This window comes from Plecotus auritus (genome assembly GCF_963455305.1).
Source record: "Plecotus auritus genome assembly, chromosome: 9".
NCBI classification, from domain to species: domain Eukaryota; kingdom Metazoa; phylum Chordata; class Mammalia; order Chiroptera; family Vespertilionidae; genus Plecotus; species Plecotus auritus.
In genome coordinates, this window is record NC_137783.1 from 15126417 (window position 1) to 15145985 (window position 19569).

General features: G+C 41.3%; 1 protein-coding gene across 4 annotated transcripts in view; it reads left to right on the top strand.

The window, feature by feature from the left end:
* The window catches only part of SORCS1 (sortilin related VPS10 domain containing receptor 1), a gene marked incomplete at its 3' end in the record, with an annotated part of 485219 nt that overhangs the window by 405467 nt on the left and 60183 nt on the right, over window positions 1-19569 (top strand). For all 4 annotated transcript variants that reach the window (XM_080641532.1, XM_080641530.1, XM_080641531.1 and 1 more), the window contains exon 18: window positions 4256-4427. In XM_080641532.1, the coding sequence (XP_080497658.1) occupies window positions 4256-4427 (172 nt within the window). The remainder of the gene's footprint in view (window positions 1-4255; window positions 4428-19569) is intronic.

Below are 19569 nucleotides of genomic sequence, written 5' to 3' on the forward strand. Positions count from 1 at the left end.
TTGCCCAGTAGTGCCTCACCTCAGATACCTAGGGAGTTTACGACGCACAGTTAAATTCAGTAGGACGCCATCATCACTATGTGACTTTGACAGTTATTTTTTTGCTAGCATTGCTGGTACCAGAATGCCACTATGCTCTAGTATCCAAGGAGTAGAGATTTCGGTGAAGGAGCAGGGGTTTGAGGCTGTCACTTGGGCTAGGTGTGAACCCTTCAGTTGCTGAATTGTAAGGAGAAGCAGGGATTCCAAAGAGAGGGATCCGCACAGCTGGGTTGGTGGGTGAGGTACCTGAAGGGCTATTTCAATATTTAAAATGGAACCACATCCCAGTGTAGACTTTCTGATGATCAGGCTTGCATGTCCAGGGCACAATGATGCCTTCAAGGAGCTTAAAGTTCACAGTCATACACAGGAAGACAGTCCTGCAAGGCATACATGATTCCTATCAAGTCAATCGGAAGGATTCCTTAAAGGGTTTAGAGGAGGGATGACCTTGCCCCATTTAAAGAATCAGTATAGCACAGCAGTAAAAAGCAGATGTGTTCCAGAGACAAATTGTCCGGGGTCCTGGCTGTGTCATCTTGAGAAAACGAGTTAACTTCTTTGAATCTTAACATCTTCATCCGTATATCAGGAGTAAGAATACCTTCCTTATTAGGGATATTTTGAAGATGAGTAAGAAAAGTCTTGTGAAGAATTTAGCCCTATGACTAAACTACAATGCAATAAGAACTTTCTAAATATGAACTTCGCGCTGGCCAGTGTGGCTCAGTTTGTTGGGTGTTTTCCCATGCACTCAAAGGTTGCCGGTTTGATTCCCAGGTAGGGCACATGCTCAGGTTGCAGACTCCATCCCCAGTAGGGGATATGCAGGAGGCAGCAGCTGACCAATGTTCTGCTCTCACATTGATATTTCTCTCCTGTGCTCCCTCTCCCTTCCTCTGTTTCTAAAAATCAATTTTTTTAAATGAACTTCTCACTGGCCAGCATGGCTTATTAGTTGAGAATTGACCTATGAACTAGGAGGTCACAGATCAATTCCTGTTCGGGGCACATACCCATGTTGCAGGCTAGATCCCCAGTGTGGGGCGTGCAAGAGACAGCCAATCAGTGATTCTCTCTCATCATTGATGTTTCTATCTCTATCTCCCTTTCCCATTCTCTCTGAAGTCAATAAAAATATATATTTTTAAGAAATAGGAACTTCTTACATCTTGCTATTTTACTATATAGTCAGGAAAAGACAGGTGATGAGCTGTGACTGAAAGCATGATAGTGATGGAGCATACAGGAGGGCATAGAAGCAAAAAGAGCAGAAGAAAATAAATACTTTCAATTGGATTGAAAAGAGAGGTGTGGCTGGAGCAGAATGAGCTGTGGGGGAGAAAGTGTCCAGGAAAATTAGAATGACGTTAGCTTGTGGAGGGCTTCTGGCAGAAGTTTATGGCATTTGTGACTTATCCTAAGGACATTTGGAAGACATGAAGGTGGTTAACAGGTCAAATAATAATAATCCTATCTAATAAAAGAGTAATATATAAATTGACCGTACCTCCGCTACACCCACAAGCCATGCCCACCAGCCAATCAGGAGCAAGTATGCAAATTAACCAAACCAAGATGGCTGCGGCCTAGGAGCTGCAGCAACCAGGAGGCTTGGGTTTCCCCAGCAATGGAGGAAGCCAAGCTTCCCTGCCACCCTGGCTGGCCCAGGCCTACACTCAAGGCTACAAAGTTTCAATTATAGAAGATAAATAAATCCCAACAAAAATGGCGGCAGCCATGGAGCTGGAGAGAGCAGGAGGCTTGGGTTGCCCCCGGTGATGGAGGAAGCAAGTTTCCACAGCCCTGGCCTGCGCTCAAGGCTACAAAGTTTCAATTATAGAAGATAAATAAATCCCAGATACCAGGGCCTCCGCTTGGGTCACTGGGGGGCGTGGCCAGCCTGCAAACCACCGCAGGCCCCTCACCCAGGCCAACCCATGCCCCAAGGGAACCCCCCCCCCCGATCTGGGACACCCTTCAGGGCAAACCAGCTGGCCCCCACCCGTGCACCAGGCCTCTATCCTATATAATAAAAGAGTAATATGCAAATTGACCATCACTCCAACATATAAAATGGCTGCCCCCATGTGGTCAAAGATGTATGCCCCCATGTGGACACAAGATGGCCACCACAAGATGGCCAGCAGGGGAGGGCAGTTGGGAGGGACCAGGCCTGCAAGGGAGGGCAGTTGTGGGTGATCAGGCCAGCAGGGGAGGGCAGTTGGGAGGGTCCAGGCCTGCAAGGGAGGGCAGTTGGGAGCGATCAAGCCTGCAGAGGAGGTCAGTTAGGGGAGACTAGGCTGACAGAGGAGGGAAGTTGGGGCAACTGGGCCTGCAGTGAAGGGCAGTTAGGGGTGACCAGGCCTTCAGGGGAGGGCATTTACGGGTGACCAGGCCTGCAGGGGATGGCAATTAGGGGCAATCAGGCTGGCAGGGGAGCAGTTAGGCATCAATCAGGCTGGCAGGGGTTAGGGTTAGGGGGTGATCAGGCTGGCAGGCAGAAGCAGTTAGGGGCAATCAGGAAGGCAAGCAGGGAAGCAGTTGGGAGCCAGCAGTCCTGGATTGTGAGAGGGATATTCGACTGCCCGTTTAGGCCTGATCCTACCTGGATCAGGCCTAAACGGGCAGTTGGACATCCCTTGAGGGGTCCCAGATTGGTGAGGGTGCAGGCTGGGCTGAGGGACACCCCACATGCACGAATTTTGTGCACTGGGCCTCTATTATTAAATAAAAATAATTGGTAACATTTTTATTATTAAATGAAAACAACATTTCACCAGCACTTGCTAATTGTCAGGGTGGTTTTAAGTACTCTGTGTACATTAATCCATTTAATCCATACAACTACCTTACACGGTAAGTTAAAGATTAATAATTGACCTTGTAGTGACCCAGAGTGGTCAGAGCACTTTCTCAGACAGTATTTAATTTGACTTTCTCAACCATGGACTTAGGTAGTAAATTCTGAGACTGGGAAACCAAGGGAAGGACTTTGGTTAGCTCTGAAGGGGTTGGAAAACAATAGCCTGCAAGCCAAATCCACGGACAGTTTTTATAAATAAAGGTGTTTTTTTTGTGTTTTTTTTTTAACCCAGCTGCATTCATTCCATGTTCACTTTCATGCTACAACCAAAGAGTTCAACGCTTGTCACAAAGACCATATAGCCTGCAAAGCTAAAGCATTTACTATGTGGCCCTTCATACCTGGTCTTGAAGAGTGGAAGATCTGGGGCTTTGTTTCCAGTTTGAGCTCTACCACTAATTATAGACACTAGTCTTGGGTAATCAAATACAGGGTGTCCCCCAAAATGTATACACACTTTGAATAATTATTAATTCCAATGGGTTACATCTGAAAAGAAAGCATCAATTGAGCTATCAAAAAAATGTATGTGCATACATTGGGCGGGGGGGGGGGGCATCCTATATATGAATACATAAAATGGTTACTGTGGACCACCACACAAAAAAGATGCTGAATAGGTAACACTGAACCTTAAAGGTTAATCATCCTAAAACCACAGATTTAATTTATTATGACTCTGATCAATTAAGGTAAACTTAATAGGATAATTTATTACTGTATTAAAGCGAAAACAAGAAGAAATAAGCAAAAGTGTAGGAAGGATTGACTGAATCTGCAGAGTGAAGTCTCCTTAATATGAAGTTTCAATGATTTAGCCAGTGTAACCCCACATGAAATATTGAGTAGAAATGATCAAATTTAGCCAACTTTCTGAACTATGCCATTACTATAGCATGCTCTGTGAGATCTAATGTTAAGCTATGTCATCCATAACAATCTATTCTTTCTCTGAATTGAAAATTCCCTTGTGATACATATTACTCATTCTAACCCATAACCTTTGGAGTATCTCCTAGATTATCCACATATCTCTTCAACTAGATTATAAACTTAGTGAGGGCAAGGACCATGTCTTCTCCTGCTACGCATTTCCCACAGCTCCAAAGTGAAATGATTTATTGATTGACTAAATGAATGAAAGAATCATATGAAAGTGCTAGTAATAGGTCCAATATGCTGCTATGATCATCTGTCTTCCTGTTGGGTTCTTTATAATCCTCAGAGCAACATGAAATGTGGTTAGTGATAGCCCTCAGGGCTAGGCAGCAGGTTCAGTTTAAAACATTGGGAGTGTGATCTGAATTATAATGAGCTGGATTATGACTTGAGCTCTTCTCCATGTAGGTATAGGAAGGTGGTTTCCAATAACTGCACAGATGGTGTGAGAGAACAGTACACGGCCAAACCACAGAAGTGTCCAGGGAAGGCCCCACGGGGTCTCCGGATCGTCACAGCGGATGGAAAGTTGACAGCAGAGCAAGGGCACAATGTCACTCTCATGGTGCAATTGGAAGAGGTAGGACCGATTCCCATCTCCCCTCTGCCTTCCAGAGCCAGTGATTTTTCCCCAAGAAATCTTGCTTTAGTTTATATACATCTTTTTGGGTTTTATTTACATATTTTTAACGTTATTATTTAAATATTATATTCTGCTTTTGGTTATTGTTTATAATTTTATCTTCTCTGAGACATTTTTTTGATGATTTTCATTGCAGTATTTCCCTCAAGAACTTTGCCAGTTCATACACCACACTGTGTAAGAGGTCAGATTTCAGATTCCCCATGGAAGTCCAAACAGAAAGTGTTGGCTCAACAGCTCGGTTTTTTTTTTATTGTTTAAAATATTACATATATTAGTACATATATCTCCTTGTTTTCCCCATTGACCTTCCCCCAGCCTCCCCTACCCCCTGTCGCATGCCCTCATCCCACCCCCTCAGTGTCATGTGTCCATTGGTGTGCTTATATGTATGCATATAAGTCCTTTGGTTGATCTATTTCCCTCCCTCCCCAACACTCCCCAGCCTTCCCGCTGTAATTTGACAGTATGTTTGGTGCTTTAGTGCCTCTGTATCTATCTTTTTATTCATCAGGTTATAATGTTCTTTATTTTCCATAAATGAGTGAGATCATGTGGTATTTTTCTTTCATTGCCTGGCTTATTTCACTTAACATAATGCTCTCCAGGTCCATCCATGCTGCTGCAAATGGTAAGAATTCCTTCTTTTTTATAGCAGCGTAGTATTCTATTGTGTAGATGTACCATAGTTTTCTAATCCACTCATCTGCTGACAGGCATTTAGGCTGTTTCCAAATCTTAGCTATGGTGAATTGTGCCGCTATGAACATAGGGGTGCATATATCCTTTCTGATTGGTGTTTCTAGTTTCTTAGGATATAATCCTAGAAGTGGGATTACTGGGTCAAATGGGAGCTCCATTTTTAGTTTTTGGAGGAAACTCCATACTGTTCTCCACAGTGGCTGCACCAGTCTGCATTCCCACCAGCAATGCACGAGGATTCCTTTTTCTCTGCATGTTCACCAGCACTTGTCGTTTGTTGATTTGTTGATGGTTGCCATTCTGACCGGTGTGAGATGGTACCTCATTGTTGTTTTGATTTGCATCTTTCGGATAATTAGTGACTTTGAGCATGTTTTCATATGTCTCTTGGCCTTCCTTCTGTCTTCTTTCGAAAAGATTCTATTTAGGTCCATTGCCCATTTTTTTATTGGATTATTTATCTTCCTTTTATTAAGTTGTATAAGTTCCCTGTAGATGTTGAAGACTAAACCTTTATCAGCGATAACATTTGCAAATATGTTCTCCCATATAGTCGTCTTTATTGTTGTTTTGATGGTTTCTTTTGCTGTGCAAAAGCTTTTTATTTTGATGTAGTCCCATTTGTTTATTTTTTCTTTAGATTCCATTGCCCTAGGAGCGGTATCGGTGAAGAAATTGCTTCAGCATATGTCTGAGATTTCTCTGCCCGTGGATTCCTCTAGTATTTTTATGGTTTCCCGTCTTATGTTTAAGTCCTTTATCCATTTTGAGTTTATTTTTGTGTATGGTGTAAGTTGGTGGTCTAGTTTCATTTTTTTGCATGTATCTGTCGAATTTTCCCAACACAATTTATTGAAGAGACTGTCTTGACTCCATTGTGTGTTCATGCCTCCTTTGTCAAATATTAATTGCACATAGTGGTTTGGGTCGATTTCTGGGTTCTCTATTCTATTCCATTGGTCTATATGTCTGTTCTTGTGCCAGTAACAGGCTGTTTTGAGAACAGTGGCTTTGTAGTACACCTTGAAATCTGGTATTGAGATCCCACATACTTTGTTCTTCTTTCTCAGGATTGCTGTGGCTATTCGGGGTCTTTTTTTATTCCAGATGAATTTTTGGAGAGTTCTTTCTAGGTCTGTGAAATATGCCATTGGTATTTTAATGGGGAGTGCATTGAATCTATAGATTGCTTTGGGTAGTATGGACATTTTAATGATGTTGATTCTACCAATCCATGAACATGGTAGGTTCTTCCTTCTGTTTATGTCTTCCTCTATCTCTTTTTTTAGTGTCCTGTAGTTTTCTGCATATAGGTCTTTTACCTCCTTAGTTAAGTTTATTCCTAGATATCTTATTTTTTTTGGTGCGATGGTAAATGGGATTGCTTTTTTAATCTCTCTTTCTGTAAATTCACTATTGGTGTATAGAAATGCCATAGATTTCTTGGCATCAATTTTGTATCCTGCTACATTGCCGAATTCATTTATTAAGTCTATTAATTTTTTTATGGAGTCTTTTGGGTTTTTTATGTACAATCTCATGTCATCTGCAAATAAGGACAGATTTACTTCTTCTTTCTGATTTGGATGCCTTTTATTTCTTCTTCTTGTCTAATTGCAATGACTAATACTTCCAGTACTATGTCGAACAGGAGTGGTGAGAGTAGGCATCCCTGTCTTGTTCCTGTTCTTAGGAGAAATGGTTTTAGTTTTTGCCCATTGCGTATGATGTTAGCTGTGGGTTTATCATATATGGCTTTTATTATATTGAGGTATGATCCTTCTATTCCCATCTTGTTGAGAGTTTTTATCAAGAAAGGATGTTGGATTTTGTCAAATGCTTTTTCTGCATCAATTGATATGTCTATGTGATTTTTATCTCTCAATTTGTTTATGTGATGTATCACATTAATTGATTTGCAGATATTGTACCAAACTTGCATTCCTGGCATAAATCCTACTTGGTCATGGTTTATGATCTTTCTGATATACTGCTGGATCCGATTTGCTAGAATTTTGTTGAGGCTTTTGGCATCTATGTTAATGAGGGATATTGGCCTGTAATTCTCTTTCATTGTGTTGTCTTTATCTGGTTTTGGTGTTAGGGTGATGCTGGCTTCATAGAATGAGCTTGGAAGTTTTCCTTCCTCTTGAGTTTTTTGGAATAGTCTGAGGAGGATAGGTTTTAGTTCTTCCTTGAATGTTTGGTAAAACTCCCCTGTGAAGCCGTCTGGCCCCGGGCTTTTGTTTGCTGAAAGCTTTTTGATGACTGCTTCAATTTTTTACATAGTTATTGGCCTATTGAGATGTTTAGATTCTTCCCGATTGAGTTTTGGAAGGTTATATTTTTCTAGGAATATGTCCATTTCCTCCAGGTTGTCCATTTTCTTGGAATAGAGTTGTTCATAGTATTTTTTAACAATCCTTTGTATTTCAGTGGGGTCTGTTGTTATTTCTCCTCTTTCATTTCTGATTTTGTTTATTTGGGTCTTCTCTATTTGCTTCTTGGTGAGTCTGGCTAGAGGTTCATCAATCTTGTTTATCCTTTCAAAGAACCAGCTCTTGGTTTTGTTGATTTTTTGTATTGTTTTTTTGGTCTCAATGTCGTTTATCTCTGCTCTGATCTTTATTATTTCCTTCCTTCTGCTTACACTGGGCTTTTCTTGTTGTTCTCTTTCTAACTCTTTGAGTTGTAGGGCTAGGTAATTTATTACCATTGTTTCTTGTTTTTTGCAGTAGGCTTGTAGAGCTATGAACTTCCCTCTCAAGACTGCTTTTGCTGTGTCCCATAGATTTTGGATTGTGTTTTCATTGTCATTTGTTGCCATCATGCTTTTTATTTCTTCCTTGTTCCCTCTGGTAACCCAGTCATTGTTTAATAGCATGCTGTTTAGTCTCCATGTGTTTGATTTTTTTGGATTGTTTTTATTGTAGTTGATTTCCAGTTTTATGCCACTGTGATCTGAGAAGATGCTTGATATGATTTCTATCTTCTTGAATTTGAAGAGACTTTGCCTATGACCCAACATATGGTCTATCTTTGAAAATGACCCATGTGCACTTGAGAAGATTGTATATTCTGTAGCTTTGGGGTGAAATGTTCTGAAGATGTCAATTAATTCCATCTGGTCTAGTGAGTCATTTAGGATTGATGTTTCTTTGCTGATTTTTTGTTTAGAGGATTTGTCCAATGGTGATAGTGGGGTATTAAAGTCTCCTACTATGATTATATTGCTGTCAATCTCTCCCTTTATATCCTCCTGGAGTTTTTTTTTTTTCTTATTTGGGTGCTTCTCTATTGGGTGCGTATATGTTTACCAGAGTTATTTCCTGTTGTTGGATTGCTCTCTTTAGTATTATGAAGTGGCCTTCCTTATCTCTTGTTATGTCCTTCACTTTGAGATCTAATTTGTCAGATATAAATATTGCTACTCCAGCTTTTTTTTTTCATTTCCATTCGCCTGAAAAAACTTTTTCCATCCTTTCACCCTCAGTCTGTGTGTTTCTTTTTTTCTGAGGTGGGTTTCTTGTAGACAGCAGATATATGGGTCGTGTTTTCTTATCCAATCCGTTACCCTATGTCTTTTGATTGGGGCATTTAATCCATTTACATTTAAAGTTATTATTGATAGGTGCTTATTTGTCGCCATTTTTATTCCTTACCCCTGTGTTCCTTCTTCGCTTCCTATTTCTTTTTTTTACAGCAGACCCTTTAGCATTTCTTGGATTGCTGGTTTGGTGGTAATAAATTCCCTTATTCCTCTTTTGTCTGTGAAGCTCCTGATTTCTCCTTCAATTTTGATTGATAGCCTTTCTGGGTACAGTATTCTTGGATTCAGACCCTTTCTTTGCATGACTTTGTATATATCGTTCCATTCCCTTCTGTCCTGATAAGTTTCTGTTGAGAAATCAGTAGCTAGTCTGATGTGGGTTCCTTTGTAGGTAACTTTCTGTCTTTCTCTGGCTGCTTTTAAGATTCTTACTTTGTCGTTGGTGTTTGCCAATTTAATTATAATGTGCCTTGGCGTCGGTCTTTTGGGGTTCATTTTGCTTGGGACTCTGTGAGCTTCTTGGATTTGTGTGGGTTTTTTCTTCCCTATATTAGGGAAGTTTCTGTCATTATTTCTTCAAACAGTTTCTGTCATTATTCCTTGCTCAGTTTCCTCTCCTTCTGGAACTCCTATTATGTGGCTGTTGTTTTGTTTTGTGTTGTCCCAAAGTTCCCTTAGGCTCTCCTCCTGCTTTTTAATTTTTTTTTCTAGAGGCTGCTCTACTTGTGTATTTTTTCCTACCTTGTCTTCTAGCTCACTGATACGGTCCTCTGCTTCTTCTAGTCTACTCTTGATTCTTTCTATTGAGTTTTTTACAGCAGCGATGTCATTTTTCATTTCCTATTTCTTCTTACACATATTTTCGAATTTGTCTTCTATTCTTTTCTGCCACCTTATTACCATTTCTCTGAATTCTTTCTCTGGCAGGTTGCTTGCCTCCATTTCGTTTACTTCCTTTTCTGGTGATGCCTGCTTTTCTTTCATATGCGGGCTGTTTTTTTGTCTCCCCATGTTCTCTCTTCTCCTGGTGTCTGGTTATGTAGTTCTCTCTCTCCGGCGTTGATTTAAAGGCACAAAATACAACACAACCAGGTAAAACACACAAGGCACTGAACAGAAATGTATTCACGATATTAACAACCCCAAATATAGGTGACCACCAGAGAAAGGCAAATTAGAGGATAGGAGAGAAAGAAGAAGAGAAAAGAAAAAAAAAGAAAGAAACAAGTGCAAAAATGAAATTGGGAAAAGGAAAAAAAAAAGTAAGAGAGAAAAGAAAGAGAATATGGAAGAAGAGGGGAACAAACTATATATATGGAGAGAAAACTCCAATAGAACAGCCACTAATCCCAATAAATGCCAGCAACAAACTACAAAGAACAACTGATATCAAGCGAGGTGCGGGATAACAGAAGCAAAAACAAACAAACAAACAAACAAACAAAAGCAAAACAAAACAACAAAAAAATAAGCAAAACAATCTCACAAACAAGCATAAAAAATCGATATAATCAACAATCAAGCAAACAACAACAAAAGTACAGAGAGAAAAACAATATTTTGGATAGTAAAGACAGAGAAGAGAGAGGTGTGTATGGACTTGGAACAGGGAATTGGAAATTAGATATATAAGTAGGGTGAGATTTTAATGGGGGTAAAAAGAAAGAATAGGGAAAATCTAAAGCTGGAAAGGGTAAGAGAAACAGGACAACAAAAGGGGAAAAGTTAGGAAGAGAGTGATGGCATAAAGGTAAAGTTGAGAAAGAGTAAAATGATGCTAAAGGGAAGATGAAAATAGAATGTAGAACACTAACCCCAAAGTAAAATGAAGAGAAAATAAGAAATTTTTTTTTAAAAAAAGGTAAAATAGTAGTAGTAATAATACTGATTGAAAATAAAAATGTAATAATTAAAAAGGTAAAATAAAGTGAGGGAAAAAAATAGTTTCTTAAGTAAAAGATGAAAAAAAATAAAATGTGCAGTAGTGAAGGTCATTCACTTCCTCTACTGTTCTGTTTGGCACACCTGTTTCCTTGCAGTTCCCTGTGTTCCACTGCTCTTCAGTGTTGTAAGCCAGTCCTGATTTTTAAGCAGGCAGTGTGTTTTAATTTCTTGTATTCCTTTATTCGTGTTTACACAAGAGTCAATTTGTGATTCAACCCCTGGGTGGCAGTGTTTCTGGATTGACCTCCGGGTCTATAGGTCATCTCTAGCCGGTGCTTAGATCCTGCTTTCTCTGTGGCATTCAATACTGGTTTGTGGGAGTCCGTTGCCCCAGAGCTGGTTTTCTGATGGTTATTCCCTGTTCTGATCCCCAGGTTCCAGAAAAACAACTTTCCCCTGCAGTCTCCTAGGGTGTCCCCAATTGGGTCATCCTATGTATTGGGCTTAGTAATCAGAAGCAAGGATTTAAAGGAAAAAGAAAAAACAAAAAAACAAACAACAAAAAAGAGCCAGTGTAAGTGTGCGAACTCTGGGTCTGCGTGCAAGTCTGTGCAGTCTTTTTTTATCCCCTTGGGTCTAAGCATCCGGCACACTTGTAAAATTTTTAGGCTGCCCTTTTGCATCAGACCAAAATGGGTTGATTTTAAGAGTTCCTTTCTGTTAGCAGCTCTGAGGACCCCCTTCCACATTCACGGATCATGCCAGCCCCAACAGCCACGATTTTTCTAGGCGCAGACTTCCCCCGGTCCTCCAGCTCCCGCAGTGCACATGTTTCTCTCTCCAGCCAGGAGTAGAGACCTCACCTTATCCCAGGCGAAATCTGACATTTCCGTGGTGGAGTGTAGAGCTCCTCTGAATCCCTTTGTTTGCACCAACTGGGGACTGGTGCTTTGGGGTTTTCAGCTGTTTGGTGGGTGCCGCAGTTGTAGATTTTCAGGCTTCCGATAACATTCACTTTTCCCTTCAAGATGGTGCGGTCTCTGAGTCTAAGCTGGTCGCTCTGGGAGGGAACCCAGCAGCAGTGGGAGCTGCCCAGTCAGGGGAGCCCCATCCAGCAGCCCCCCACCATCTCCTGAAGTATAGCTGTCCCTTAACTCACCAACAAACACGCCCCGTGCGACCCTCAGCTGTTCTTTCTATCTGCTCCGGGATAAGCCTTGGGACACGTCTGTCTATTCCATCGCCATTTTTTCCTCCTCGGCTCAACAGCTCTTATGGACTCACAGGGATGGGACAATCACAGTTGGTTTGGGGGCCAACCATGGCAACTGGGACTGACAAGGTTGCCTTTCAGAGGGAAGGGAAGCACACAGAAGCAGCATGATATTCTGTGCTTTTTTTCCCTCCTTGGGTTACTGGACAATATCTAAGTGATACGGGTAAAATAGTATTAGAAGGCAGGCTTAGGTTTCTGTTTTCTTTCTAAGAATACAGTAGAACCAGATCTGAAACAAGAACTCACTCCTGGTCAGCTGCAGCCTTTGTACAAATGGAGTGCACCCTCCATGGGCAGAGGCCAGACTTCATCAGTACAGCTTTGCTTTCCTTGTAAGATTATCGGGCACCTCTAACTTGGCTGAGTGATGTGGGAACAGATTGAGGAATCTGGTTCTAAGATATGCAAATGCATGCCTTCTGAGCACAAGAAAGGAAAAAAAAAATAAGTCAGGTCATTCCAGTTGAGTGGGTACAGCTACAACAGCAGGGAGGAAATCTGCTGCCTTCGCTGTCAGACTTAGCCCCTTGATGCTCTTGTCAACTGGTGCAGAATACCAAGCCCAGAGGCCTGCACCCACATCAGGAGGCCCTGGAGGCCTCACGTCTGACCATAGGATTCTGTGTTAATGATTCACCAGCTCCTCTTACAGAAACAACTTCAGTTTCTCTATTGATCTCTAGATTATTTTTTTAAATTTATCTTTATTGTTGAATTGTTGAAAGTATTACAGATGTCCTCCTGTTTCCAATTGACCCCCTCCACCTGGATCCTGCTGCCCTCCCAGGCTTCACCTCACTATTGTTTGTGTCCATGGGTTATGCATATAGGGATATAAATGAGTTGGTTAATCTCTTCCCAGGCGCCCCCCCACCTCCACTTTTCTCTCTGAGATTCCTCAGTCTTTCCCTTACTTCCATGTCTCTGGCTCTATTTTGTTCATCAGTTTTGGCTTTTTTGTTTCCATTAGATTCCACCTCTGGATTATATACGTAAGCATGGATGATGCGTGTGATAATTTGTGCAGAGTAAAGAGAAGCAGGATGTCCCTGAGTAGCTGGATAGCACTGAAATATGGAACCATGACAATTCAGATAGGCCACACTTATTGAGCACTGACAGTGGTCTGGTTTGTGCATGCTTTCACCGATTGTCTCATTTCAATCTCACAGCAGCCCTAAATGAGTAGAGATTGTCATCATTGTCATTTTAGAGATGACCCAGCTAAGGCACAGAAAGGCAAAGTAACTTGCCTAATACCACAAAGTGACTGAATTGTAGATCTGGGAGTCAAATCCAGGCTCCATGGTATCTTGCCTGTCCATTGTGTTTCTATTGTGGAAATAACCATTTTCTGGGAAAGAACTTTATGTGGTTGGTAAGGCTCCCTAGAAATGCTTGGCTGGGGACAGGGAGTGACAGAGATCAAGGAATAGAAAGTATAGGTAAAATGATCAGTGTCCTGCCCTAACCGGTTTGGCTCAGTGGATAGAGCGTTGGCCTGCGGACTGAAGGGTCCCAGGTTTGATTCTGGTCAGGGGCATATACCTTGGTTGCAGGCACATCCCCAGTAGGAGGTGTGTAGGAGGCAGCTGATTGATGTTTCTCTCTCATCAATGTTTCTAACTCTATCATTCTCCCTTCCTCTCTGTAAAAAATCAATTAAAAAAAAATGAACAGTGTCCTAGCCAGGTTGGTCTATGGCTGCTCCTATATTCTTAGACACTAGTCCATATCTAACCCAAGATTTCCCCCTGATTGTCTGAGAAGGTTCATGCTTGGGATCAGTTTGTTAAAAACTATTTAAACCAAAAGAGAAGCCAAATTCTCTCTTGGGTTTCTGCCTCTGTGCAAGACCATGCCTTCATTGAATGGCTACTGTGTATCTGACACAGTTTGATTTATTTTAAAGATAATCGGAAAGCACAGACTATGAAGGCAGCACTCAAGGAGTTTACCATCCAAACCTAATCATGCTATAATATTTTTAAGATTTAATCTAGAACTACAACAACAAAAAAAGAAACAAAAATCCCTGACATATGTCACTGGCAATACATGGAGTTTCCATGTCCTCCTCAAAATCTCTAAGAGTCGATTTCTCATTTTAATTTGATGCTCCTCAGTTTACTTTGAATATAATGTCTTAAACATGCCCCCTTACCTCATGCGTATTCTTCATAACAGTAGGGATATATGCCATGCTTCTGATGCCCTAAAGCAGAAGGTCCTCCAGTGCCAGAGAGACCAAGAGCCCTCTGCTACACTCTGCTATGACACTACAGTGTGATTAATGCAGAAGTGAGCAGAAGGCTCACCTCTCCACGTCGGTATGCTATTTTGTCACTTTGGCACCAATGATTGTGCCAGTGTCTCATGGTTTCTCTTTCTCCTGCAAGGCTTGTCTCTGTCCATAGGGCTAGGCTGGGCTAGAGGCTGATTCCACCCTCCTTTCTTTGCATACAAACCCCTCCATGTAGGCTCCATCTCGTGTGCATGCCAACTAAAGCATTAGAGACCTGAGGAGTCACCTGCCCCACCAAGTAGTTAGCCTTGTGTGTGTGTTTATTTGTGCTTTAACAAATATTTCATTTCAAACCATGTACTTCTCATTTATGAGTATACATAGTTCAGTTGGTGGAAATCATGTTTTAGGTTAACTAAGACCTGCTATATCAAGTTTTAAATAAAAAAAAAAAACTCACCACATGAAATAGAACATACATATTTTGTGTCCATTTAAAACAAAATGAAAAACTAATTTACTACATTATATTGTAACAATATTTTAGCACCCCCCCCCCCAATAAATTACAAATAATTACTAAGGTAGGAGCCATGCCATTCCTGGTTGCAGCTCTAGCGTCTCTACACACTGTGCCCCAGAGATTGATAGGAACTCAATGTGTGCGGGTTTGGATAGGCTTCCAGGGTGGTCACAAAGCCCAAAATTTAAAGGAAAAAAACCGCTTACAATTTGAATAACATCCAAAAGCTATTAAAGTCTTGCTCTGAAACCTAAATCCTTTCCTTTATTCTTTACTAGCCTATGTCCTAATTCTAACAAGAATATCAATGAAAATCTTGCTAAAACCAGAACCAAGAAGAAAACTTCTTATTGACCAAAGATAATCAAAGGCTAAGCACAGTGATGCTAGCTTGTACCTCTATATACAAAAAGGTGTACCCAAGTCAGAATTTTTCAGATTTTGACATGTGCCAGAAGCAGAACCCCTTCCTGCTAATAGCATGTGAGGCCACCTGCCACATCTAAGTGACAAAAGTGACTCCATAACCCAATGCCTTCAAATCCCACGGCATGGCTCACCTGGTGTATTACTCCAAGAACCACATAACTATTGAAGTTGATAAAAAGGTCCCTTGTCAGGAACCTCATCCCTGCTGCTTTTATGCTTCTCTCCAATATACTGGTAAAGGAGCCAGCCTTGATTCCATTCGAGATTCAAGAGAAAAACACACACGCGCACGCATGCATGCACACACACCACCACCACCACCACCACCACTACCACCAATGCATTCATGCATCTTTAAGGAATAAGAACAGTTGAACAAGGGACCAACCTAGAGAGGAGAGGAAGAGTCCATAAAATTGTGTCAAAGAAGCCGTTTTCCAATTACACCTGAATTTCAGGAAGCTGATCAAAAGTGTTTTCTGAGACTCAAGCATTTGGTGAGGGGTGGCATCACTCTGTCTGGAGACTTGCTGAAGATGGATGTCCTCTGGTCCACTAACGAGCACCTAATGAGCCTATAGACGTTCAAGGCAATCACTCGGCTTCCCAGAGAAATCCAATGCAAGACCCTGAAGGCACAGGATGGATGGTGAAGGGCCTAATTATTCTTAAGAACTCAGCAAAACCGATTTGGAATGCATTCATTTGAGAGGACTGCTAGGCAGAAGTAGTCTCTGCGTGTTAGGGAAGATAATTAAATACATTTTAAACAGCCATAAGAATAAAGAGATGCAATTCGCTGCATAATTTAAGACTTTTAAATTAAATCTGAGGCGAGAGACTAAAATGAAGACTTTGATCTGTATCTCATTGTTTTAATACTTTCATTTACATACAAAGACTGAAACTTAATAAGGCAAATTCATGAGTATTGCTTCTGTGAGATTTAACTTCAAGATGTGAGGTTGTGTCCTCGTTAGATGGATTTCAATGATCGGTAGCTCCACATACGGTGACAGATGTATGGCAGCATGGGAGTGACCATAATGTAATAACACTTCATAAATATTGCAGGGCGCTGCCAGCCCTCCGATGGTAGGGAAGATGACTCCCGCTGAAATTTTCTGTGAGACGCTCTTTGGTCGAAATCCTGAAAGACTGTGACCTACTTTTTCATCTGAAGAAGAATTGGGGCTGTTAGAGATAGCACAAAAAGGTAGCAGGCAATGTGATGTCTAGGCAGGTGTTAGTGTCTAAGCCAGCCCAGATCTGAGTGAGAAACCTCAGCTCTTTTCTCCTTCCACACAAAGGAGCAAGAGCTGATTTCAATGAGCCATGGGGATTCAGAGGCTTTCTCATGTATTATTCCTTACTTCATTCAGCTTTCTTCTCTTTGACTCTAGAAAGGTAATTGAGCCTCTTCATTTCTTCTTTCTTGTTGCTGCCATTTAAAAAGGAAGAAAGGAAATGAGACAGGCAATATAGGTTGTCTTTAGCCAGAGGCCTAGTGTCTGAAGTTCCGGTTGGATTGGTTTGAACTCTTTCTAAGACTCCACTTTCCTCTCCCCTTAATACTGGTCCACAGCCATTGGTGCATTGCTATTCTCTAGGGTTTCAGGGAATAGATGTTTGCAAAGAACTTCAGTCTGCCTTGACAAGCAAAGAGAAAACCTATCTCATTACTGGGAGTTTTAGTTCAGTGACAGCATAAAATAAAACAGTACAATGATCCCAGTGTTACTATGGTGGTGCTGGTGGTGCATTCGCATTGGCTAATATGGTATCCACTAATCTGTTAATATAATCTCTGGGTGGTAAGATTATGGGTGATTTGAATTTTTCCCCTTCATTTTATTTATTGTTTACATTTTCTCAATGAGACACCATGCCTTTTCTCTTTATTTTTATTTTCTAATAAGACTAACATATTTCTATTATATATTTTACTGCCAAGAAAAATTCATTGCATAGGTATATTCCTAAAGAAATTTTCCTTCTGCTCTTTTGTTTACAGTGTAAATTTTGCTCTATTACAAAATTTTCTCTATTACATATCATACTGTTTTACTTTTAGAGTGATTTTTTTACAGTCATTCAAAAGCATTTGTAAGAGTTCAGTCATTTGGCAGCGCCATAGTTTTCCTGCCAAAGCCTGCTGAGGTGATTTCTAATGCTACCATGCAATGGTATCAGGATAGCAATGTCCTTTATCACCTGAAAACTGTTTCCAAAATACAAGGGGCCAAGGTCCTGACGTCACTACACCACAACGTCTAGATGGAGTAAAGAGGCTTTGGATCATAGTCATTTATCTGCTCACACAAGCCAAGTGTTCCTCCTGCCGTATGGTAGGCATTCTGTTCCATTCTAAGCCAGACACCAAGTACAGAAGACACAAAAAGGAACTTACAAAGCTTGCTGTGCATTCAAACACATGGTGCTATGGCTTATTTGCAAGTGAAGATTTAAATCATTTTGATGTTCCAGCGGGAAGTTCTTGATATGGAGAGCTAGGCAAGTCCCAAGGATCAGAGTCCTCAAAGAAGAGCCCAGCCATCTGCATTTCATCAGAGAAAAAGTGACATATCATGTATCCATTCAGATGATTTGGTGGGTCCTTAGTCTGGTCTCCCTGGCTTTGTCACACCTGAGGTCTCTGTGCACTGCCCTCCTCACTGTTGTGAATGTTCTCCCTCCAGGTCAGGGTGTCCAAGTTCACAGTGGCCTTTGCTTTCAGAGAAGCTTGGAGATCTGGGCACTTGGAGAGATACCTGTGCTATAAAGCCATCTCTGAATAGGCAAGAGGAGGAGGAGGCTGACTCTGTATTCCGCGATTATGTGATATCTAGATATTTTGATACTGTTTTCCAGGGCTCAGTTTTGAAAAGGAATAGAAGCTCATAGGGTATGATTCGAACCAGACACCCAGGAAAGACTATCTGCCAGTGGATTTAGTGAGGCAGCCCCAGCTTTCAGCCAGAGTAGTGCCTCCTGGAAGGGATACCAAAGAGGACCAGAATGAGAACATGCATGTTCAACTTCCTTTTATCATAGACTGATGTGCCTGTACCAGAAGGGCTCAGTTTAGTGTTATAAAATAGCAGGTCCAGTACAGATACAGTATTTGATTCCTGTCTAGACTTATCTCACTCATATATATGTCAACCGGGATCTTTGCAGGCACACCTTACACTTCCATGGTCATCTGTAGACCTGGCATATTACACTGGGCTCCTCTTGCATCATTTCTTAATAAGAATTTGATGCATGTTGGCATTCCTCTAAGCAGGGGTCCTCATACTTTTTAAACAGGGGGCCAGTTCACTGTCCCTCAGACCGTTGGAGGGCCGGATTATAGTTTAAAAAAAAACAAACTATGAACAAATTCCTATGCGCACTGCGGGCCCGGGACGAGTCAGCTGCTAAGCAGGACAGGCAGCGGCACCTGGTGGAGTGGATAAATGTCCTGGGCGGGCCGCATGTGGCCCGCGGGCCGTAGTTTGAGGACCCCTGCCGGAAAGGGTTTCAGTTACTGCAGCTTACAAAAGCTGTTTGGTTTCACATGTGAGTGTCTCCATTCTTCAGCACCCACCTGAGAAGGAGCGCAATAGAATAGTTGAGAGTCTGTGAACAAGTAGTAGGAGTGAGGAACTTGGAGTTAAGAAGAGCTTGGTTCAACCTCGTCTTGTGACGCTACGCAAATCTTAGCTGTCTTTTAAGTCTGACTCTTCTATGGTTGAAGATTAAATGAGATACTATATAGACAGCAGTTGTTATTATTTCTGGCTCAGTAGAGTTTCAAGAAATGTTCTCTTTCTCTTCTCCCTTAATGACCATCAGGAGATGTTGTAGAACAATCTTACTTGCACACTTTATGAAAGAAGTCACATGGCAGAATTTGGATTGAATAAGTACAAGTTAGATAGCACTTCTCTCCATATGCTCATGTCCACAGGCTGATGGGATGTTTTGTTTGACGGCCCGGGTACATTGCACCTTAGTTGTCTCCTTTCCTGCTTCTGGTCAAGACCTCGCTAACCTGATTGTACACCTACTAACCTGAGTCTACACCTACTAACCTGAGTCTATTCCTACCTCGGGAAGGGTTGCTCAAGACAGTGGTGGGCTACTTTTACTTCATGCTCTTCCCCCCTCCCACCACCTAAATATATTTCGCCTTGAGAAGACTGAAATATCTGATTTTTGTTTCTGTCATTTAATGTTCTTAATGTTTTTAATCTTACTTGTGTTCCAAAGAGCATTAAAATAATAACTGAAATCCACTATTAAAGTCATCAATCTAACCTATATTTGTGTTACCTTCCAATTAGTTCTCATATACTTAACCGATATTTACATGTTTACAGTGATAGTAGAGACCGAATAGTGGTGTTTTTTGTTTGTTTGTTTTTTTACTGTTTCTTGTGCTATACAATACTCCACCCCCTGTTAAATCTGGTGAAATCTTTT